This window comes from Serinus canaria, chromosome 4 (genome assembly GCF_022539315.1).
Source record: "Serinus canaria isolate serCan28SL12 chromosome 4, serCan2020, whole genome shotgun sequence".
In the NCBI taxonomy this organism is placed as follows: Eukaryota; Metazoa; Chordata; class Aves; order Passeriformes; family Fringillidae; genus Serinus; species Serinus canaria.
In genome coordinates this window covers 45,632,395-45,655,626 of record NC_066317.1, presented here as the reverse complement: position 1 = coordinate 45,655,626, position 23,232 = coordinate 45,632,395, and the positions used below count along the sequence as shown (strand labels likewise).

Genomic DNA, 23,232 nt, shown 5'->3' with positions numbered 1-23,232 from the left:
AAGCCACTATTGCATTAAGCAAAGAGCAGTTTGCATCCATTGTGTAAAGGAGAAATGTCAACATATGGCAGACAGCAAGGATCAGGATATGCATGTGCTGTGCAAACAACTGCACCCATGGAAAAAGGTACCACCCGTTGGCCCCTCTCCAGCATTCCCTGGCACGATCCTCTGGTGGCTAGCGCACCTCAGCAGGGCAGCTCAGGTGTGCACAGCCAACCAGAGTGCTTCTGGCTGTGCCCCAAGCTGCTGGGAAGAAACCAGACAAGGGATGCTGCCTTGCCTCCTGCAGCCCCAGGGCTGGGCAGTGCACCCCTGCCCCAGGGGCAAGCAGAGTACTGTGCTAAACTTCACTTCAGACAAACTTTTGAAAGCACCTGGACAAGACTTGCAAAAGTGCACAGTGCTAGTCTGAGCCATGTGTAGTATTTCCACAGCAGAATAAAATCGCTTGGGTTGGTAACAGGCATAAATACTCTTGCTAGTTGAGACTTCAGCGTGAGACTACTACAATATAGTACGTGGCACCATGTTAAACTCTCTGCTTAAATTCTAACCATCCACATTTACATGAAGCTGGACAAAATGCAAAATAATTGAGTTTATCACTAATCTTTTTAACTGGTATGGTTTATGTCACATTTGGGGAAGGCTGGTGTCACATTCCTCAGTGTCATCCTTCTCAGCTGAGAAGGAGTATTTTTTAAGCTACAAGACTGCTCTTGGGCTCTTTTTTTCCTTTAAAACTATATACTGCTCCAAAAGATTTAGCACAGCTGGTTTAAAAAAAAAAAGTGGTTTTATTTAATTTATTCACTAAAAGGATGATCTTCCTTCCTGTCATTACACTTGCTGCTTTCATTTAATCATTTATTTTAAGCATTTGCTGATGAGCTCTATCTGTAACTTTGAAAATGCTAAGGTATTACAACTTTGTAAGCAGAAAACTCTTAATTAAATTAGTAAGAAGAAATAAGGTAAAAAATCACAGCCAGAGAAACCATTCAGTTAATTTTTGAAATCACCAGTCAGTTACCTTTAAGTGTAATCCCTGCATTTAGCAAAAATGATACTACCCCTCACGCAGAGATGCTGTCTTGATCTGCAGTGACTTTTTTTATAATTTATATTTTAAATAATTTTTGCTCCCCTACTGTCATGTTCAAGTTTTAAAAACTGTCTAGCTCCTAATTTTTATTGCTCTGGCTTTAAATTCTCTCAAAGAGCTTCACCCAACAGCCTAGCTTCATTAAAGATTTATGTCTCTCTATATATATTCTTCATACTTTTGTTTGCAGCCAAGTCATTCCACAAAATCAAATCACACTAAAATAATAAAGGGCTTTCCACTCTTCCATTAAAGCCTTTTATCCAATCACAATCAGTGCTTCTCTGGTGCTCTTCCAGCCTTTTTATCTTTCTTTTTAAATTTCATACACTAGAACTGAATGTACAGTACTTCCAATCCTACATACACAAACAAAGCTGCTTCAATACTTCAGTATTTCCTTTCAGTTGGATACTTAAGGATTCCCTTCTACCTCTTTATGTTATACAGTCTCAGGTTGTTTCACTTTTCCACAACTTTTGTTACCTCTCTTAATTTGCTTATTTTTATACAGTCCTTCTCACCCACCAATATAAAATAAGGAAAGCTGGCTATACATGTTAATTACATTTGTTTCCATTAAAATATATTTTGTTTAAAGGAATTCAGCTTAGCCAATGAACCCAGATGAAACTGTTTAAAACCTTTATAGATGACTACTTAAGTATTATTTGTAATTTCTTTCTTTATCCTAAAGAATTTTATACACATTGCATACACACAAAATACTGACTTCACATTCTTATCAGTAAAAAATCTTGACTAAGGTAGACATCACGCAATCACCATAAAACCTCACCAGGCAAAAGAGCTGGGAATCACTCTTCTGTGAAAAGTGAATTATTTAATTAGTTTCATGGGGTTTCTAATTTTTAATCTGGTGAGATGTTTCAATTTTGTATGATTAACAGATTTAAAAACATTTGTTTAATTAACAGTCAACAGCATGGCAAGGAGACACAACCTGGGACTGATGACAGAGGATTTATTTTATCTGGTCTAGGGACAAGTTTTGCAGCAAAGTGAACTCCAGGGCTATTATATTTGCCTTGCTCACATTATTCTGGTTATAACTAGCTGTGTCTGCAGAAAAAGCCCTCTTGAACTCATCTCAGTTCCAGGCAGTTCCCTTTGGCCAAGTACTACCCTCCCTGTCTGTTTAGACGATGGATGGGAATGGGGCTGGAGGAGCAGCACTTGGCACACAGATGGACAGTGGAGCTACCAGCCTTTCCTCCCACAGCATCACTGCCACTACAGCTCTCCTCTCATTTTTAACCAGGTACCCTTCATCACTTGTGTGCCCCTTTTGCTACAAAGTTTTTGTGTTTTCTTATAAACCCCTCCTGAATACATTATTTTCTGGATGTCAAAAACAAATAGACAAGTTATATTTAAGTTGTAAACTTGCTTGGTGCACACAGACATATATAAAAAAAATAGATATAAAGAAAAGTTTCATTTTCCTCATCCTTTTATCTACTAATAGTTGTAGCTGAAGATGATTCCATAATCCACAAAACAGTTTAAGCCCTGCTTTTGTGTTCTTTTGGACTGCTTATGAAGAAAACTTTTTCCTGAAGTTTCAAAACTGGGGCTCAAAGGCTCACATATGCACTTTCTGCACACTAGCACTTTGGCAAGCAGCAGCTGCCAACAGAAGCTTTCTGTGAGCTGGCCTTCTGCTAGCCACAGCATCTCACCTGCCCAGTGAATTTCCCAGTGGTTTAAAAAAAAAAAGAAGTTGGTTTTGTTTGTTGTTGTTTTTGGGTTTGTTTGGGTTTTTTTCCCAGAAATTTCCAAATTAAAAGAAAGCTATTTATTTCAAGACCACGAAGTCTGGAGCACCAATGAAATTTTACCTTTTTGCTTAATCTGCAATATATGCAGACTACTACATTATTCCAGGTGTTAGTATCATTACTTCAGAAAACAAACCGAATTCACCTTTTCTTGAAAGTATATTGCCTAAGTATTATTTAAAAGAAACACTGACAAGAGACACACTTCACAGTATTAATGTAATAACATTTTTTGTTGCTCCTATGTCCTTTAGTAACTTCACAGACCTCAGGGATACAATAAAGAGGTCTTGTTTCCAGTAACTACTAGGTAACAGTTTTGACACGAGTCAATAAAAAAAAAAATCAGGGAGCAACCCTGTTTGCAGAAGCTTATTTATTCCTGAAGTCATCTCTCTGAAAAGTCAACAATATCTGGGAGTGCTTTTCTCAGTAACCATACATATGATAAATCAGCCTACTCCAGAAAAAAACAAGAGCATTTTGAGAGATACTATGAAAAAGAAGGACTTACCAAAGGTTCAGCCATTACAAGTTCAATTTTCTTTTCAGCTTGAACAGCAAATTCAGCAAAGAGGCTTTTGATGACATACTCGCCCGGTTTCACATCTGGGTCAATAGTAATGTTAGACATGATGATGCCTCTCTTTTCCCAGGTGGAAACAACACTTGGAGAAACTCTACGTTTATTTACTCTGCTGGGTGGTGCGGAGGCTAAAGGTAAAAAAACAAGAAAAACACAGAGTTATAAAGCAGAGCTTCAAAACATGGTGCCAGTCACTTTATATTTTCCCATTCATCACACACATTTTCACACAGTAAATTCTCTAAAACAGAAGGAAACAACTGTAACGTACAACAAGAATTTGTTTTAGTTGGGTCAGAATTTCTACACCTAAGTTGCACAAGGGTTTACAACGTAGGTCACACCTGTTGTCAATAAAATGCTCTACCATGACCATGATTAACATACAGTAGCTTCAGTTCAAGGAGGACTATAAATCAGAAGGTTGAATGGAAAGGGTTATCCCCCTATACTATGAGAAGCTTTGCTTGATTCCATTTTATGGATCATCCATTAAGTTCATGTTTCTATTTGGTGTTCAAATACCTTTAAGAGGCACTTTTTGTCAATAAGCTGATTTTCCTAACATGCAAACCCTTTTTAGACAAGTCATGCTAACTGATCTCCCACGTTAAAAACTTGTTCCTTGTAAGAAATATTTATTAATTAGAAAAAAACTACTGTATGTATCAGTCTCATTTTATAAGAATTAATTATTTTGCTTTTATACCGAAACCATCATATATAAATTTTATATATAGTTATCCACCTTTAATTTTTTTTTTCTCCCCAGGCACTTCAAAGTATCTATTTATTGTGAAAGATGCTACCAATGGGAACTGCAGTACAGAAAATCATGCTTCAGAACTTACACACAGAGTTTTAATACACAAAACAATCAGGGTAGATAATTACAATTCTTGTCTTGCACACTATATATCAAAATAACTGCTGACACCTCTTAATGATGACCCAGACGTACCAAGGGAGGTCTGATATTTCCCTAGGGTATTCCATGACTGCAGATGTTATTTTTCAATTGCTATTAGGAATTTATATTAACAATTCTTATCTATTTATATTAAGATTTTATTTTCCTAAGACAGTCATGCAGGGAGCCTAGTTCCCATCTGTTTTATTCTGCTATATGTTGTGATGTGTTTAGGTAAGCTTTTTCAAGGCTTTTTGCAGGTAAAGTGTGTGGAGACACATTTGGTTTATTTTGCTGAACCTGAAAATATTTTTACATTATCTCAGTTTTTACATATGCAAAGCCCTGTAAGCTAAATATTATCCACAACTTTTTCTCAAATGTTTTTTTCAACTCATTTGTGAAAAAACATGAGACCAAACATGGAGACCAAATGTTGGTACATCACAACCAGAGAAGTCTTGGCCATTCATTATATTTTCTGTCAATTCAGAAAGTTATATTTTACATAATATAAAACAGACTCCTGCAACTTCAATTGAAATTTGTCATTTATCAAATGCATTGGTGAAGTGAGAAATTCTGCAGGAGTGAAAACTGAATGCCCCCAACTACCTCAGCTTCTAATCAAAAAAGGTAACCTTGCATAAGATTGTGAGTACTACACATGACTTGTTTTTAATCCCTACTCTATTGTACAAACTTGCTGTTTAGCTGGAGTAATGCATCTTTTTTCCTGTTGCATAAAACAGGAAATAAACATAAATTGCAGAATCCTTTCTTTGAAGCTGTTAAGACACGCACAAGGTCACAAAACTGAGTTCCTGGGCACCAGGGGGAACAGCAGAACAACAGATACACACCACATATGTCATAAAAAATTTCTAAACATCCTCTAACACTTCAATCCAGCACTTTGATCTCAGTAACAGAGGCCCTAAAAGAGAAGAACATGTCCCACACAGCCAGAGACAATGGGACATCACAGACACTGCCATGATTAGATCCCTATGGTAGAAGCTCACTACATATAAGAACATAAAAGCATTAAGAAACAGAACAAAGTTCAGGCTGCAAAAGGAAGATTACAACCCAAAACTCTTTCTCATCCCACATGTGATGATTGGCTCATCCTACAGTACAAAAACATGAACATTACAGGGACTTAAAAAAAAAATTTGTATCTTTACAATGCCTATGTTCTTCAGCATCCATACTCTTGCCATCCTGAAGCATCAATGTTTCCAAAGGCAGCCCAGAAAATGAGAGACGAAAATGTGTCAAGAACAACAGCACAGAGGTTTGAGAAGAGGTGAAAGAAGGAATAAAGACATCCTTCATAGCCATAGCAGGTAACAAACAGAAATACCAAGCATGGGATAGGCAAAACAGGAGAATGCTGCAACATGCAGATTTTGAACAACTTTCCTTTAATCTCCATCAGATAAACAAAACAGAAATTTGAGTAGCTAAGGACCCACAAAAGATACCACATATTTCTAATATATGCAGTTGCTTTTATCCTAAATATGAGAGTTTCTAGGAAAGCTAAAGCTTTGTTCTAATTACAGACAAGTTGGACTGTCTTATTTTAAAAGACATATTAACGCTAACAGGCTGGAAAGAAATGAGTATCATTTCTTCTGAATATCATTCAGAAGAAATTCACTTGTGTCTTGTCAGAAGAAATTTAGCAAAGCAGCAGCTTCAGCTCATTCCAGATTTACCTACTGGATATGCCACAACTGTTGCATGATCTGGACTGAAGCAAACATGCCAAAGCAGCTGGTACTCAACCAGCTCTTTTTGCTCTCTGGGGAAACTGAGAAAGACCACTGTGCTCCTGAACCCCAAACTATATTTAGATGTAGACAACTAGGGAGACAACTCTTAATAGTGTGATTATGCAATACATTTCTGTCTTCAGATTTTAAAAGATCACATTCAAAAAGCCCCTGTCACTCAAGAATCAGGAAACATTGAGAGCTGATCATCTTTTAAGTGCTATCCTTACTTTGTGCTAGCAATTCAATCCTCAGTAAAAGGGACCACTTCAGTGCATTAACTTTCAAAGCTATAAGACAGCTTCCCTCACTAAGGATGAAACTCCAAGGCTGTCTACACTGATGTAAACACAGGTAAGTTCCCTCCTCAGGCTCAAAAGAAACCCATAGGAAATGGATAAACTGGGCAAAAATCTTATGCTGGCAAGAAAAAAGAAGTAACTGGACTATAATCTGACTGGGTCTTGTGAGTGCTGCAGACATTTCAGTACAAGGCAGAGGTCATGACCATGCAGCCAAGGAAATGTGGTGCCAGGGTAGCCTTACATCCACCAGAACTTGCAAGGACTCCTCTCTCCGCCTATAGTTTCACAGAGCCCCCTTTGGAAGCACACACTGCAGCACTGTCAAGGGATGCAATCTCTTCCAGCCAGCACACAGAGTCAGTGCAGGAACAGGGCTTGCCTTTTTCTCTTTCAGCAGCTAAGCAGAGTCAAGGCTATCCTACAGCCATTCATGTTACTAATCTCCGTGTTCACACGCACAAACTCTCCAGGTGGCAATGAACTTACCCGCCCGCCCCCCCCGCCCAAAAAAAAAAAAAAACAAGGGAAAACTTTCATACTGAAGCAATTACAAACACTGCCATGAGTGTATTACAAATACCTTCGTTTTCCTAAAATGTAAGAGTATGTAAAAGGAAGAAAAAATTATTAGGATTTACTTTCATCCATGAACTTGCTAAGGACTCCAATTCACAACACCACTAGTGGTTGACATTAGCATCAATACTCTTGTCTTCCATATGACAATGTTCATGGTTTTATCTGCTTTGTAAAACCAGTAATTTGGTTAAATACACACAGAAAAACACGTAGGAGGGAAAATGGAGAGAGAGCTCAACTATTTAATAAACATATAAGAGTTTGTTAAAGAAAAGACAAAATCTATTCTTAGATTTCTTAGCTAGGTCAAACAACATTATTATCTGGTATAATTACATTCAGTGGGATGCATTTACTCATGAATTTGCAATCAATAAAATTGTAAGAAGGATCGATATGAATTTAAATATGCCTAATGGAAAAAAAAGTCATCGCAGGACAGAATTAAATATTTTTTTTCTGCTATTCAGCATAAGCCATTCTTTACTCTTAGCTGCCAGAGAAAATGTAAGTCTCAAACATCATTTGGAAGCTTCAAAAAACAAAGAATTCTACAGAACTTCATATGAGATCTGGAACCAGAAACCATACAACTTGCAACAGCTCGAAACTAAAAAACTACTTTCACAAATCACTTGAAAACAGTGAACATTATTCACTTGAAACAATATCCTGTTTGTTTGCTCTGATGAGAGCTACTGCTACATGGGAAATCTGGGAGCCATGCAGTAAGGAAATCTTTGTTAAACAGTATTGTTTGGTTGCTAGGGCCACACTGAATTGTTTGGATAGTTTCAAGGAACAGTAAAACAATACAAAGGGTAATTAGACAGACAGCACACTCCTAGGTCAAAAGGCAACACGCCCTGATGTATGCTAAGTGAAAAACAAAGTTGCTTCATGTTAAACACAAGTGTCCAGAACTAGGAAAGGTTATTTAATACCCGATTGGATAGTAAAGAATGCTACTATTTTATCATCTCTTTTTCTCCGCATAGGCCAAATGCATCAAGTATTTGAGGATCTAAAGTAGCACCCTATTTACCAATGAGACTATTCAGAGTTCAAACATACAAAGCAGGTACCGAAAGGTAATGAACACCAGCCAGTGACAGCTGATGAGTCCATTTTACTTCATGGCTAATACAAAATGATGATTTTTAGCTTTCAGACTTTTTTGGGGTACTACTTTACAGTAGTACAGCTTTTCCCCCAAGTTTTTAATGGTTTTTGCTTTAACTGAAATTTGGGTTCACTTGCTGCTGTGTCTCACGAAGTTGAAATGGCTGGACTGAAGCACAACTTCCATCAGGTACCTCCCCTCTTTCCACATACCTGAAAACACATCTGGAATTACTTTTATAGCATTTTGAAATAAGATACTCAACTATAAAATAAACATGCTCAACACAATCTTGAGGGACCTCCGCAGTTTTCATCAAGTAGATTATATTCTTGGTTGCCATTTTTATAATTAATTGCTAAAGTAGTACATAATTTTACATAGCTCACATTTAGCAATTAAGCTTTTTACTGTTATTTTTGAAGCACATGTACTTTCAGAAGTACTTTATATTTCCTGTGACACTTGTTGCAGAATAGGGTTTGCAAGCCCAACTGACAATAGAAAAATCTCCAATGACTAAAAATATTACGTGTGGTTACTTAAAGGAATTTTAATTAAGCTCCTTGCCTTCTACTCTGATAACATCTAGAACATTTTATCCTGCCTCACAGAAATGATATTAATATACATGGAAACTTGTCTGTAGTGATTGTTAGAGTGTTTCATAACAAAAAATCTTTAGCTTTTTTACCAAAAGAATTTTTTTTTCCTAAAAGGGATGTCAATGCTCAAAAGACATGGCAATCTATCCAGAATCATCCCAACAAATTATGAATAGAGCCCAAATATTAAACCTAGGTTTCTCATGTCCCTGATCAAAACCCTGTTTTTCAGAGCAACTTCCTCACTAAATTTATCATTACTTTACAATTCTGAAAATCCTGTTGATCATCAAGTTTCTGCTGTTTCCAATTCTGCTTTCTCCTACCAGTCGAAAAGAAAGTCTTATGACTTGAATGAAAGGAACAGTGAACAGCTTTATGAACATAATGAAATTCAACAAACACTGCTCTAGTAACAGGTGCACATTCCAGATCTTAGCCTCCAACCTATAAGCAAATACAAAGAAAGAGCCATTCTTCACTCAAATCTCTTGGATTTGCTTCCACAGTAGCAATGGGAGGATGTAGTTTACCTGGGTTGCTGAAGCATGTGGTGGCACAGCAGACAACAAGGTCTACTTCACTGGTTTTTGCTCCAACTACTGCTAGTGCATGAAGTCTGTCTGAAAGCTGGATTTATCCCTGCCTCGCTTGCTCCAGCGAGGCAGGGATAAATCCAGCCTGACTGAATCCCTGCTGATGTCATGCACACCCAGTACTGCGGCACACATGGCTGGCTCCTTGGCTCACCAGCGTCACACAAGTGCTGGATTCAGCAGTCCCACAGAACTAGCAGACACTTCTGCATTATACTGCATTTATCCAGATTTTCTCATTTATTTCACTAACACTTATTTAGTGTTAGTGAAATAAATGAGAAAATCTGGATAAATGCAGTAAGGTGGTACAAATCTTAAACGGTACTACTAGATACAAAAAAAGAGATAAAAATCACAAACTCATAAAATACATACTCATTCTGAGCACATCTGTTTTTATACAAATACTATTCTGATTTTCTTGGTTATGTAAATTATTCTCAATAATATGTGTGGACAGATTAAGAAATTGAGTTTCTGCCAGATGCCCTTTTTTGAGGCGTTCTTACAAGGCCCTTAAAAACCCCCATACCTAATATGAATATTAATCTTGATGCTGGTATGAAACACTCAATGCCAAGGGAGAGGCAAAGCAGCCTCCTGACACCAGAGTGATGTTGTGTTACAAGATAACCTAAATAGTGTGAACAAAATTCACAGTCTTTGACAGTGAAATTAAGTATCTATTATGGGCAACTGACTGCATGTTTTCATAGAGTCTGATACCTAGATATTCCTTTGCTTTTTATAATATATATGAACTGACTGGTAACACCACAAATACAAACACAGCAGTAGAAACTGAAATCAATTTGAATACATTAGAATATACATGATCAAGAAAACAAACCTGCACTTTTTGCCCTATTTCTTGTACTTTAGTCTGGATATATAGTTCTTGATGCACAAACTTCCTATTATTTTCAATACAGACTACACAACTAATTCATCCAGCAACACCACCTATGGAATTCACTCTTCTTTCTCTGTGTTGGCAGTATACAGTGAATTTTCTTTGGAAGATGTTTAACAAAGATTTTGGCTTCATACACGTGTCCAACTACACAACAGGCAAAGAAGAACTATTATCCCCTTAAGAGGTCACATGGACTAAGCCCAGAATGCAAATTCTTACCTCACCTCTCTCAATTCTTTACTGGTTTTAAGGGACTTATGGAAATAATTAAGTAACCAGCAATTGTAGCTGGTTCCTGTGTCATGCATTTATGATATGTCACAGGATGACAAGATGAATGGATTACCTACCTGTGAAGTAGAAACAGGCTTAGAAGTGGCTTTGTTCAGTGGTACGGTTCATGTAAAGTTTGTAAAGCCAAGTCTAACCTTTCAGTGAGAGGAAGTTTTATGTGTATTGATAACTTCCCCTCCACGTCTAAATTGGAACTCCCATTTTACTTCTGCAGCAGAAAAACTTCCCTATTAAAAACTTCCCTAAGGACTCTCAGATATGTTTAATTTCAGCCAAACTCTGGGACAAAAAACATAAATGAAAGCTGCATCAATAAACAGAAGATAAATTCATTTCAACAAGTAGTTAATTAACCATATGGCTGTAACATGAAGGATAGTCTGAGAGAGAATACAGAAGGTATTTCTGAGTTTATTGTGGGAACTGGTGCTATGACAGCTGAGCTTTCATTTGGACTAAAAACATCTCCACAGAACAAAATCTTCACAGAAATCTTTGAAGTTTTATTGTAAAGATTATTTTTTTATCTCCAGCAAATATGAACATTCTTTCTTTAGGGAAAGTTGACTCAACTGGGAGAGCAGCTGTGAATTTGTCTAGTTACAGGTGCTCACATGAAACTTGTTTTCTGCTGTCAAAGACTCTGCAAACACAGGCAAGAATGGTAATGGAAACATTACTTCTTGCCAACACAAAGACACAGCAGAAATTCTAAGGCATAGAACCTTGTCTGGCAATATCTGGTTTTCTAGGTATCTGGGCCAGATTGCAATCCCTTAGAAGTCTTGCTGCTACAGATGATCCTCAGATTTTGAGCTTTGCCTTATAACTAAGTAATTTAGTCCTTCCAGAGATTCAGTAGCCTTCTTCTCCACCGTTGTTAATACCTCTGTCACTTTAATTCTTAAAATGTGATTTTTAGATTTTAATTTCGCATAAATTTCTAGAAATGCAACCAAACAGTCTCCCGCAAGAAAAGAAGCAAAAGGGAAGTAATATTCCATCAAACTTGAAAGTGGCATTTTTAGTATTTAAAAAAACCCAACTCCAACAAACCACAAATATTTCAATTTAGAAGAAAATTTCTCCAGCATCTTTTCCACACATATAACCATTGTCCAAGATGTCTGAAGTAAATTTCCCATGTGTCAAACACAAAAAACGTCCTTGAAAGGTCTTTTTCCCTTCTAAACTCCCCATCACCATAATTCTCTGGAGACTTTTTGCTATATTCTCTGCCACATTGTTCTTTTACTTCTTTTTTGTACTAATATTCAGATGTTCTTTGAGGAAGCATGAAGAGAACAAGACATTCTTCTTCTCTAGCTGCTTTAACGGCTTAGCAAACTCTAACCAGCAAATACTCCAATTTATGTATGGGACTTCATCTCTTATAATCCCTTCCCTATTTTGAAAAGTCAAAGTAGGTGTACAATTTCTTTCCTGAAACTCTAGAACAGATAAAAAGATAAAATGGATTTGAAATAAAATCAGGGGAATTACTTTTAAATACTTATTTTTCATAAACTCAGACACATGAAAAGAGAGAAACTGGGCTTCAAATTTCTCCAAGTAAATCCTACTGGCTTTGCCATTATGGACTGTGGCAGTCATCCCTCTTACCTTTATACACAGGTGAGAAGTAGCAGCTCCACTAACCATTCTTTCTAAACCTCTATCCTAATAGCGTACGAGGAGCACCTGCTTCTCACAGAACTGTGGCTGAACAGGACAAACAACAGCCACGTACATAATGCACAATCACCTAAATCAGATGGATGAGCATTTTTTATTTACTGGAGTAGAACACACAAAAATTTTTATTAAGAAATTTAACGGCTGAAAAAGAGATCAGATCTGACATTCAGGATAGTGTGAGGATACTGAGGGCAGTAGTCAGAAATATACTGTAAGTTATTACTGGGCTCCCTCTGTCCACTGAGAATGTTGGATTTGACAGCATCAAAGGCTGCTAGAAGCTCCAAAGATAATGCTGAAGATCATCTGATCTCTAGTGCTGTGTAATTCTAATGTAGTGTCTGACAGCAGGACAGACTGTCCCATCTATGGCACAAGCAACTACCATGGCAAACAAGAAATTTAAAATTAAATACTATTTTTTTTAAATCACTATGATGAATATAAGATAAATTTATGTACACTTTAAAAAAATCCTCAACAACACAGCAGCTAGGAATAGATGGGAAATACCGGCTGAAATTTCTACATGCATATGCAAGAAGCACAATTCATTTTGTGACTCATTTTACAGAGCTTTGTATGGTAGACCATGCATGTAGATTATTATCAGACAGGAAAAAAAGAAAAATTAAAAAATAATTTTGATAGCATGAGATGCCAAAAGAGCAAACCATACACAGTGGAAAACAATGTGATAGAACACAAAAAACTAGAGGGGGAAGCGGAAATCAGTTTGAACTCAATTGTCTCAAGTCCTGCCCAGTCACTCTTGATTACGGCATGCCATCAGGATATCCTGGCCATTAAAGTGTCAAATCATTAAAAATATAGTTTATGTAATTCCTTTTCTAGAACAACAGCCAGAAAAGAAAACCTCTTCAAATAAAGTACTTTAATTAAAAATAATATTTTTGAATTTCACAGCAATCCTTATTTAGAAAGAAGCAAGATTTAATTAATAGCATATTTCCAAATGACTGATTTATTTAACATGCTTTGTTTCACTGTCAGAAAGCTGCTCTCATGCAAGATCAGCTTCAAAGAATGTAAAGGATAAATCTCATCTGTCCATAATCTAAACATAATCCATCACATTTGGAAGCAGGATAATGGCAGGAATGTAAAGGTTCAGGGGTGTAAGTTAAATTCCCAACAGTAGTTTTCAGAAATACTCTTAGTGTCCTGACACTTTATACAACTGCCTTCAACTCAATTTTAAGCTGCACATACAATAAAGCAAGCTAGACTTTAATACATTAATTTCTGCTCGAAAACGGTTCTGTAATCAAGTTGCAAACTTCTCAGAGAAACAATACCACCCCAAGCATGTATCTGGTACCTTCAGTCTCCTTTCCCAGTAGACCTTGTGAAGACCTAACATGCCCTTAACTATCAAACTACTTTGCACAGCACAAGCAAAGAATGTAGGTATCCAGCCTGGTATCTCAGCTTCCTTCAAAACACCGAACTTTAAGAAATGAACATACATAACTATCAACATTCACTCAATTACAAATTTTGTGTTTCCTCAAAAGAATAACCACAAAAGTATAAAAAAATCCCTAAACTTGTTTCTTTACTTCCTATCCTCATTAGCATGAGGCTTCTACAGCATTGCAAGTCATACTTTCATTAACGATGCAAACACAGAAGCAATTTATTCCAGTATGATTAACTTGCAAAAAAAACCCCCTTAAAGTATTAATTTTAAAGGGCAGTATCCAATGCTTATTTTTTATTTAACTTGATTTCTGCAACAGGAACAAAGACATCAATTTCCCACTGAACATGGAGAGCAAAGACAGAATTGCATAACGTTTGCTTGTTCTGTTAGTTCTTCTGATCCATCTGCACTCTGGAAAGTGTAAACTGAGTCCCCACTAAGTCTGAGCCCATACTATTCCCTGCTTTTCATGGGGGCTTATAAGTTCAGGGTCACCACCATACCAGTCAGTTACCATGCTTTTAGATGATATGTGCATTCATGTAATGGCTGAGAGGTCATAACTCATTAGTATTATTTCTCCTTCAGTTCAATCTCCTGGTGTTTTTTATTATTTAGAAGAAGTTTTCAAGGGGGATGCAGATTCCTACAGAGCAAATTTAAGCTTGCTGAGGGCAGTTTGGTTTCTCATCATTCCCTCTCCTGGCTGGTGGACTCCCATTTGAGAGCCAGATACTGATGGTCAACTTTTCAAGCAACAGGGAAGAGCATGCTGGTAAGTTTGCATGCACTCATGACCTTTCTGACTGGCCCAGAAAGTGTGCCCTGCACAGCCCATGGAGTGAGGGAAGTGGGGCAGAGAACAGAACTTACTCCTCTCTCTTACTGCTAAGAGAGAAACCCATTTTTGCCATCAAATTGAAGGCTGCACCAGGCTGGAAACACACTGATGCTCTGAATCCTGCATTAAGCATGAGCTAGCAAAGGCAATAAAATTAAATCAATGCCTGGTTAAATGATGTTAAACTAAAAAGCAGAAGGGAGGCAAAGGCAGCAGTAGAAAGATATACTAGTCAGGCCTGGGGAGTGAAAGAGTAGGAAGAGAAGGAAAGAGAATTTTATTCACTAGTGTTTATTCCAGATTTCCTTATACACTGATCTGTAAGTTAAGAAAACATATATTTCCACAGCAATGATGACAGTGAACCTACTCTGAATAAAGAATTCACTTCCATGGTATGATAACTACATGAAGATAAAGAAAAACACAAACTAAATCTAAGTTTTAAGAAGTAGCATTTAAAATGTAAAACTAAGGCAAGGCTATAGCAGCAAAGGGATACACATAAATACAGGCTGCACAGATACTCTAACAGTTGTCACTGCACACATATCACCTGTGATGATGTTTTATTTCCTTTCAATATATTAAAAGACAAGTATACATCACACAAAAAATGCATCCTGTAACAAGGTCAAAGTGACCACAGGCATGCCTTTGTTAACTAGCAAACAGAAACTTAAATACCTTATCTCATCTTTCCTAATCCACAGTTCTCTGTAAAAACAAAATTTCACATCCTCAGTTTGCAGACTTAAGGATATAAAAAACTCTATTGGTCTACTGTATTTGAAGAAAAAACAATGTTAAAATGCTCAACAAATTTATGCTTCATCTTATTTCCAAATAAGATTGTGTCAGAAGCCAGCAGCTTTTGCAAAGAGGTCTCTTGCAGAGCACAGCCCAAGGTAGTTTGTTTAACCTTCTCTCACTTCACTGCCTGCTTATTCTTTCCTTGTGAGAAGAGGGCAATTCCAGCTCCCAGTTCAAAGAGGAAAAAACTTTTCCTCATTATCCTCATTATCCTCAATTATCCTCATTAGTGTCAAATTGATACCTTTCCTGAGTAAATGCACGAAAGTAATGAATGCTGGCAGTTTTGCTCTAAAAGATTATTTCAGAAAAAGACTCTGGAATGTCAGTTATAAAGTAACCAAAACCTTCAAATAACGTATCATTTTAAAACAAACAAACAAAAAATAATAAAAAAACCCAAAACCAATACATTAGCCCAGACTGGGTCCTCTTAGAGAGCATCTTCATGTCTTTGTAAATATCTGTCTAGTGACGTACTCAGAAATATTGTAATAGCATTTCTGATACCAAGGTATGTTTTGAAAATTGAAATGTTAGGTATATATACACAAGAATTAAAAAAAGCAAAGAAGAGAATGAATAAACAAATACAATCCAGCACTGGAATATGCTCAAGCATACACAAATCAGGGACAGAAAATGTCTCATGCATTAAATATCAATTTCAGAAAAGAACAACTGTTCCATGCTCCGATTCTGTCAGTTTTGCCTGGTAATCCTCCATATGAACATATGAACTGAAAAGGAAAATACACTAGACTAACTCAATCTGCCACATTTAACACAAACATGTCATAGGAAGAAAAACAGAAAAAGTGAACCCAACATTTTCAAAAGCATATTCTTAGTAATTTTGCTGGGGAACAAAAAAAACAAACCCCTTTTTCTTTTCACATCCAGGTAACTACCTAAATTTAACTGTAAAAACAAAAAAATATCTGGTAATTTCCCTGAATGAAATTTTCTGCTCTGAACTCAGGGGGATCAGCTCTTCTGGAAATTCAACTCCAACGAGTTTCAGTTCCCAGTAGATATTACCAAAGAGTTATCAGCACATTGGAGAGACTGAGTATTTTTCAACTACAGCAAAAATTTCCTTGTGAAGGCACAAACACATCTTATAATGCTGTTGTAAGTTCTGTTTTTAAATACCTGTAGTTAGTTGTCTATGTTTTTCCTGTTTATCAAATGTGCTCTTCTGAGCCAAGTCCTTCATTCATCAAAGTCTACAGAAAAAGAGCAGTGTCAGCTGCTTAATTTATTGATAGTCTGGGACATCTATTTTCTTGGGAAAAAAGTTTTAAGAATATGAAAATTAACAAATATATAGAAAATGTAGGATTGTTCACTAGGACACTAATCCAAATTTGCTTTGCATGTGTGGGTTAGTGTGGGTATTGTTTTTTGAGGTTTCTCAATGCTTTTTGAGTCTTTAACAGCAAAAGGTAGTGCTGAGTTCACATGAGACCCTAGTTCGCTTTTTTTTTTAAGAAAAAGCATGACACATTTGTATTTCTAATAAGTCTTTCTGACTAAATTTACCTATGCTTACTGCAAATGAAAGTAAACTAAATTAGGAAGAATTCCAAGTTGTGCAATTCCTTACGGAAGCAGATGACAGCCTACAGGGCTTTAAGTCCTCAGACAAAGCTCAAGGGCATAACACAAACCTGGCGAAAAAATCCCACCCAGCATGCACACAGCCAGCACTCACACTGGACTTCTATATGAAGACAATACTCAGCGCCATGCAGAGCTATTCTTAGCCACCATAAACACACCAAGGTTTCAGAGTTAACACCTTCTTTGTCAGTTTCATGGGAGGAGACTAGTCACATCTGAAATAAAAATAGGTTGTCACATGCTTGTCCATGGAACTACAAAATACATGGCTAAATTGGTCATTTAAAAGGTTTGAGCTGCATGTACTGGTATCACAAGGAAAAAAGAAAACTTTTTCTCCTACCTCCCTCAACTTTCTCTTAATGTTTTTATCTGATTCTAATTTACTTCAAAAAGTAGTTTGCTCTCTCTGCAACAGGAACCTTTATCGGGTTTCAATACATTCTTTTAAGCTCTAAAAAGCATTGCAGAGACCTGTAACTGACAGGCTGAGGCTAATATGAATGGGAAGTTCTGGCTGTGGAGGCACCAGGGAACATGCTGCTTTCAGCATGGCCTGCATGAACAACACCTGGCTGAGTGGGTATGAAGATCCCCCTGCACCCACCTCACCCATCTGCAGTTTCAAAACACACCCAGATCTGGAGACAAAGAATCATGAAATGACTCACAGAAGTGAGACAGGATGGGCACACTGAACAGTGACAACTTCAAAAACACTGCTTCAAAATCTGTTGCCAACCGAAAAAGAGCCCAAGACACATGAAGAATGTTACACCTGACATTCCTGGCTCCCCGACCATAGATTACAGATGTAATAGCTTGACGCAAGCATTGTGGTGCCTTTTTGCTGGACAGACACCTTAAGCACCCCTTATCCTAGTGCCTGGCTGCTAGGTGGACCTCTTGGACTCATGTGCTTTGCTCTCCTCAGTTCACAGTTTAAATAACATCTACTTTCCCTCCTACAAGACATCACATTTACATCTGCTACATAGTTTATACATGTTGCAACAGCATTTCCTACACTATTTTGAGGTAAAAATCCAATAGTGGGTTTTGTATTTGTGTAGGAAGACATGGAAAATATCCCCAGTCTATCAGCAAAGAAACAGATACGCTGGCCTACATGCTGATGGACAGGGATAAAAACATGTTTATACATTAATCCATATTTTAAAGAGAGAAGCCTGTTAAGGAGGTGAGACAACTGTGTCATAGCTACATTCAGATCTGCAGTCATTCAAATACTACCATGTTTTGAGGCTTGAAAAGGAACTAAGTATCTAACTGCATGTGCTGACACCAACTATGACTGGCCAATAATGACAGTAGTACTTGCACGATATTTAGAAGACTACACAGTTCACACAAATATAAAAACTAGGAATATGCAGGAAAAATTATAAGAAACTATTCCTCTTCTGATTTAAAAATTCTCTAATGTTCATCCCTCTTTAGGAAGAGAGGGTGAAATTTCCTAGTAGAGGATATCACGAAACATATAATGGTCTGATAATCTATAACGTTCTTTACTACTGCTACATGATTAAAAAAAAAAAAAATTAGGTCACTTAAGTTTCCAACCAGAATTAGTACAGACAGGTAGTCAATGCTGCCATCTCCCAAGGTACAATATATAAATATATTGGCAACATTAATTTTAAAAATGAAGCAATACTTTCTTCATTCTTGCTCAGGTATACTGTTAACAGAACTGATATTTTACATTGCCCAGTTATTCCCACCTAACCCCGGAAATCTCACTCTCTGATCAAGGTTTTGGAGCTCAAAAAATATACCTCAGTATATCGAAGTTACACAGGCAAATTCTGTATCTGTTGTAATAAAACATTACCTCGATAATTACTCTCCAGTAATCAAACAAAAATGAGATGAACAACTGACCAGCTTCTGGGGGGAACAGAAGCAGAGGAGCAGTCTGCGCACGGTGGGGGGTTAGGGCCTCAGAGCAGGGAGGCCTCCAGTCCTGACACCTGGAAAGAGACCAAATGCAATCCACGAAATGATAACAAGCTCTGGCCTCGGCCAAGATACACTCTTGGCCAGTGACCTGGAAATGTGAGTTTCACATCCAGAGCTCATCGCTCATCTCTTTCTTTCAGGATGTGGTATTTAAGTCTGTTTGGTCACATACTAACACCACCATAAAACACCGAGATGTTTTAATCATGTCAGGATGGCACAGCTGCACCTCATGTGCCTCCTGTCAGCTCTCTCAGTCCCAAATAGCCAAAACTGTCCGGTATTCGCAATTGCCTTCTAGCAGTCAGTCCTAGTAACCTCAGTCTGAAAACTACAAACAATTCTCAAGGACTTAACATCGTTTTCCCAGCATCATCAGGTAGACGGTCTCAGCAGAAGTAAGCATGCAGGAAAGACATACAAAAGCTTGAGAAAAAACGAGAAATGTGCAAGAATATATGTTAAAAAAACAGTAGCTAAATTAAAGTTAACCAAGGACACAGTATTTCCTCACTTCAGGTTTTCAGAATAAGAAGTGCAGTGCATACTGTTTTTTTAAAGTCTTGAATCTACAGCAAGACACTAGTTTGGCACACCAGACTGACTTTTAGTGATGCTGAACTTCAGCTTCAATACACCTCAAGAAGTTTTTGTGCTCAGTGGTAGCATAATTCACACCCTTTACTACATTTTAGATAGTGAAATCCTACAGGTTTACTTCAAATAATATAGAACCAATGCCAAGGACCTCCCAGGCTCTGTCCTGCCATCCTCCCCCGTTTGATTAAACACATGATGTTGTTATTCCTTGTCTTCTCCAAGATGAGCACACCAGTTTCCCAGCTACAGCAATGTCTTTAGGGATAATGCGGCCATAAAAGTTAGGCATGAACTATAATTAAAAATAAATACCTAAGTAAAAATTATTCAAATACACCTTTGAACAATACTACACTGATAGATATTAGGATAACTTCTAACAGTTTAATCACTTTCCTTTTGTCCACCTTTTGCCATATTTGGGAAACTTGGGGTTTATTCATAGTTTTCTTAAGGTAGTTCTTTCAGAATTAATGATACACTTCTAATTTTTCCTACAGAAGAAAAATTCTAACTTGAAGTACTCTTTCAGGTTTTTTTTAATCATTATTTAAGAAGTAAAAAAATAAGACAAAAAGACTGCAAAATCTTTGCCATCCATGCACTTCTGCTAGGTTATTTCTAGGTTTTGGGTTCCTCTTTCCTTTCTTCCTACCCAGTTACTTTCTGAAGAGAGAGAGAGAGATTAAAAGATTAAAATACCCCTATAAGCAAAACCCACCTTAATATCCCCAGCTTAGTCTATCATGGGTTTCTGGACACAGAGTTCAAACAGCTACCAAAAAAAACCTTTGAACTTCTCAGCCAAACCTCAGTACATCTGGCTTAGCTTCTTTCTTTCTTTACTTCACTGTCATAAAAATGAAGTGCCAGTTGCCAGCCTCCCTTTTTTCAGGATAAGACCTCATTTGTAGCTGAAAGAACAGTAAAAATCTGGTGATATTTGGCCCAGCTCCTATGTCCTGCTGACAGCCAGCACAAAGCAAGATGCTGGAGAGAAAAAGGAGGCAGATTTCCACTGAGATGTCAGACACAATTTTCTAAGCCCAGCATAGGCTGCACTAAGGGCTGCTGAGCTGTTACTGACCAGTGACCCTGGCACTCCCACAAACATCACTGTTCCTAACCTGAGGATCTTCAGTTCTAGTTCAGCAGCATGAACAAAGGCAGCAAACAGGGATGATGAATAAAAGAAGCAAAAGGAAGAAAATGAACAACCCAGAGCTACTCACACTGCTTTGATAGCACTGTGAATGTAACAATCCTTTCAAATATCCAATAATTAGTTAGCATTGATTTGCAAGCACTTAAGGCATTCATACATCTTTCTAGACCACTATTCTTGTCTGTACCTGTTGTCTGCAAAGAAAACTTCAAAATATATAGTTGAAAATATCCCCAATTCACATGCCAGCTGTGCCTGATGGGCAGAAGCACAGAAGTTATTTATACCTCCCATGCTTTCCTAAGATCTCTGTACAAAATTAATTGCTTCTAGAACTTAAATGAATTCTTGAGCAAGAAACCTATAAATATTAATGTTCTAAATTAAAAATTTTATTTTTGAAGATTGAAATGGTTGTTTTTTAAACTCTTAGTGGTCTGTTTCCGAGGCTACATATAACTGATAAGAAGTATTTCCTTTGGATTTTCAAATTGATTCTTAGAAGAATGAGAAAAGGCAAAGAATGAAGAAAATGTTTCATATGTCTGTTGTTTTCTACTACTACTTTGAAAGCATTTAAAATATATATACATATATATTCATTAGTAGAATTTGTTCTGATTTGAGTAAAATCTGTCCTAAAGATCATGATTTTCTTGTTCTTTCTAACTATACCTAATTTGGGCATCAAGTTTAAATTTTGATGAAAATTAATTTAAGACTCAGAAACCATGTAATTCTGTAACTGTACTGAAACACTTTCTACATCCAGCTTTTTGACCATCACTGTATTTTAAGCACTTCTAGATCAGTTTATAAGAGACTCCTGGATTTGTCTAATGGGAGTTATTAAAGCAAACTCAATGATAAAAAGTTTATTTCTTTCTGTACCTTAATTTTCCAATAATTAGTATTCTATTATTAAAAGAAGTTAAAGCAATTCTATGCCTCAACATTTTATTTTCTTCTGTTATTGCAGCTTGGTAGCCTATTATACACATCATATTTCATTTAACTCCCCTGAAATCTCTCACAAAATGTAGTTTCCAGCAACCCTACTAATATAAACCTTTGCTTGTGGTGTTCACATAGGCAACTGGGAATGTTGAGAGTTCAAAAACTTAATTCTTATTTACAGTAGCATGGCCCAGTTTCCTTTAGGTTCCGAGTGTCTTTTCTGATTTAAAATGGCCTTTTCCTCTTTAAACAGCCGCTTTATTTTGCACTGTACCTAACAGAATTTAACAGCTCCCTTTGACTAGCATCATTAATTACTCTTTGTATAGGAATGAGGAAGAACATTTACTTCTATAGAGCAGAAAACTTCTAACTACATGTACAGAGGATATAATATAGCAAAATAAAGTTGGCAATCCTCTTTCCAAATAAATAAATGTCATTGTGTCAGTTATCTCTTAAATGCTACTAAACCCCTAATGTCTAAACCTTTCCCCTTCAAATACAAAAGCACTAGAGCTAGAGTGCAAAAAAAAACAGTCAGCAGAAATGGGGTATTTGATATGGCTTGTTGCAATTGGTTTATCTGGAGCTTTCCTGAAGTCCATGCAGAGCAGGCAGTTTATTCCAGCAACAGTAGCTGACAGAGTGATTTGCGTGTGGTGCACTTTCTCCTTTCAACAGCATCCTCTTCTGCAATTTGAATCATTACAGAATCTAATTATGGGTTTAGCATAAAGTCTATCACTTTCATAGAAAGAATTTCACAAAGGGAAGCTCATTCTAGCATATCTATGTCTGATGAAGATAAATAATGTATATCCCAACGTATAATGTACTTCCTACAACACAAGCATTTTATTAAAAAAATAATACAAAGAACTTCACACAAAACAATCCTCAAAAAAAATTTTGTTTTAAATAACAGTTCCATATTTTCCATCTTTACGTGCAGAAAAGCCCAAAGTAAGGCACAAAACATTATATAACCTTAGCTAATTACAACTGGTAAAAATCTGGATACATGCACTTCCCTAATGAGCATTCACACCCTAATGCCCAACTTACATGGAAGGTGTTACAATACAGACTGCTAACATCAAATAGGTAAGGCAGGCAAAAAGCATACAAGTAGGTATGAATGCTTAACAATAATGGAAGATAGACCAACTCCAAAACACCCAACCCACTCCCCCCATCTTCGGTCACGCAGAAGAAAAACGAGCAAATATAAAAAGGCTTCTATTCAACAGACGGGAGAGTAAGACTCAAGGATCCAGCTGAGCCGAGATATCCATACAGGCCCACCAAGACAGGCAGGCAGCCTGTCACATTCTGTTACAGGAGCCTCCTTCCCTTGAGACCATTCACTTATCTATGCTGGGTACTCTTCAGCTTCAGGTTGGTACTTGGCTTTGACTAGTTTGGATGTTGTATGTACAGCCTTGTTATCTTCTTCAAGCCTACATCCACTGATAGACCTTGTTG

General features: G+C 37.0%; 1 protein-coding gene across 13 annotated transcripts in view; it reads right to left on the bottom strand.

Annotated features, from left to right (window-relative positions):
* FRYL (FRY like transcription coactivator) overlaps positions 1-23,232 on the bottom strand; it is a 160,041-nt gene that overhangs the window by 89,574 nt on the left and 47,235 nt on the right. For all 13 annotated transcript variants that reach the window (XM_030238846.2, XM_030238845.2, XM_050973275.1 and 10 more), the window contains one exon: positions 3,425-3,624. In XM_030238846.2, the coding sequence (XP_030094706.2) occupies positions 3,425-3,544 (120 nt within the window). In that variant the 5' untranslated portion in view covers positions 3,545-3,624. The remainder of the gene's footprint in view (positions 1-3,424; positions 3,625-23,232) is intronic.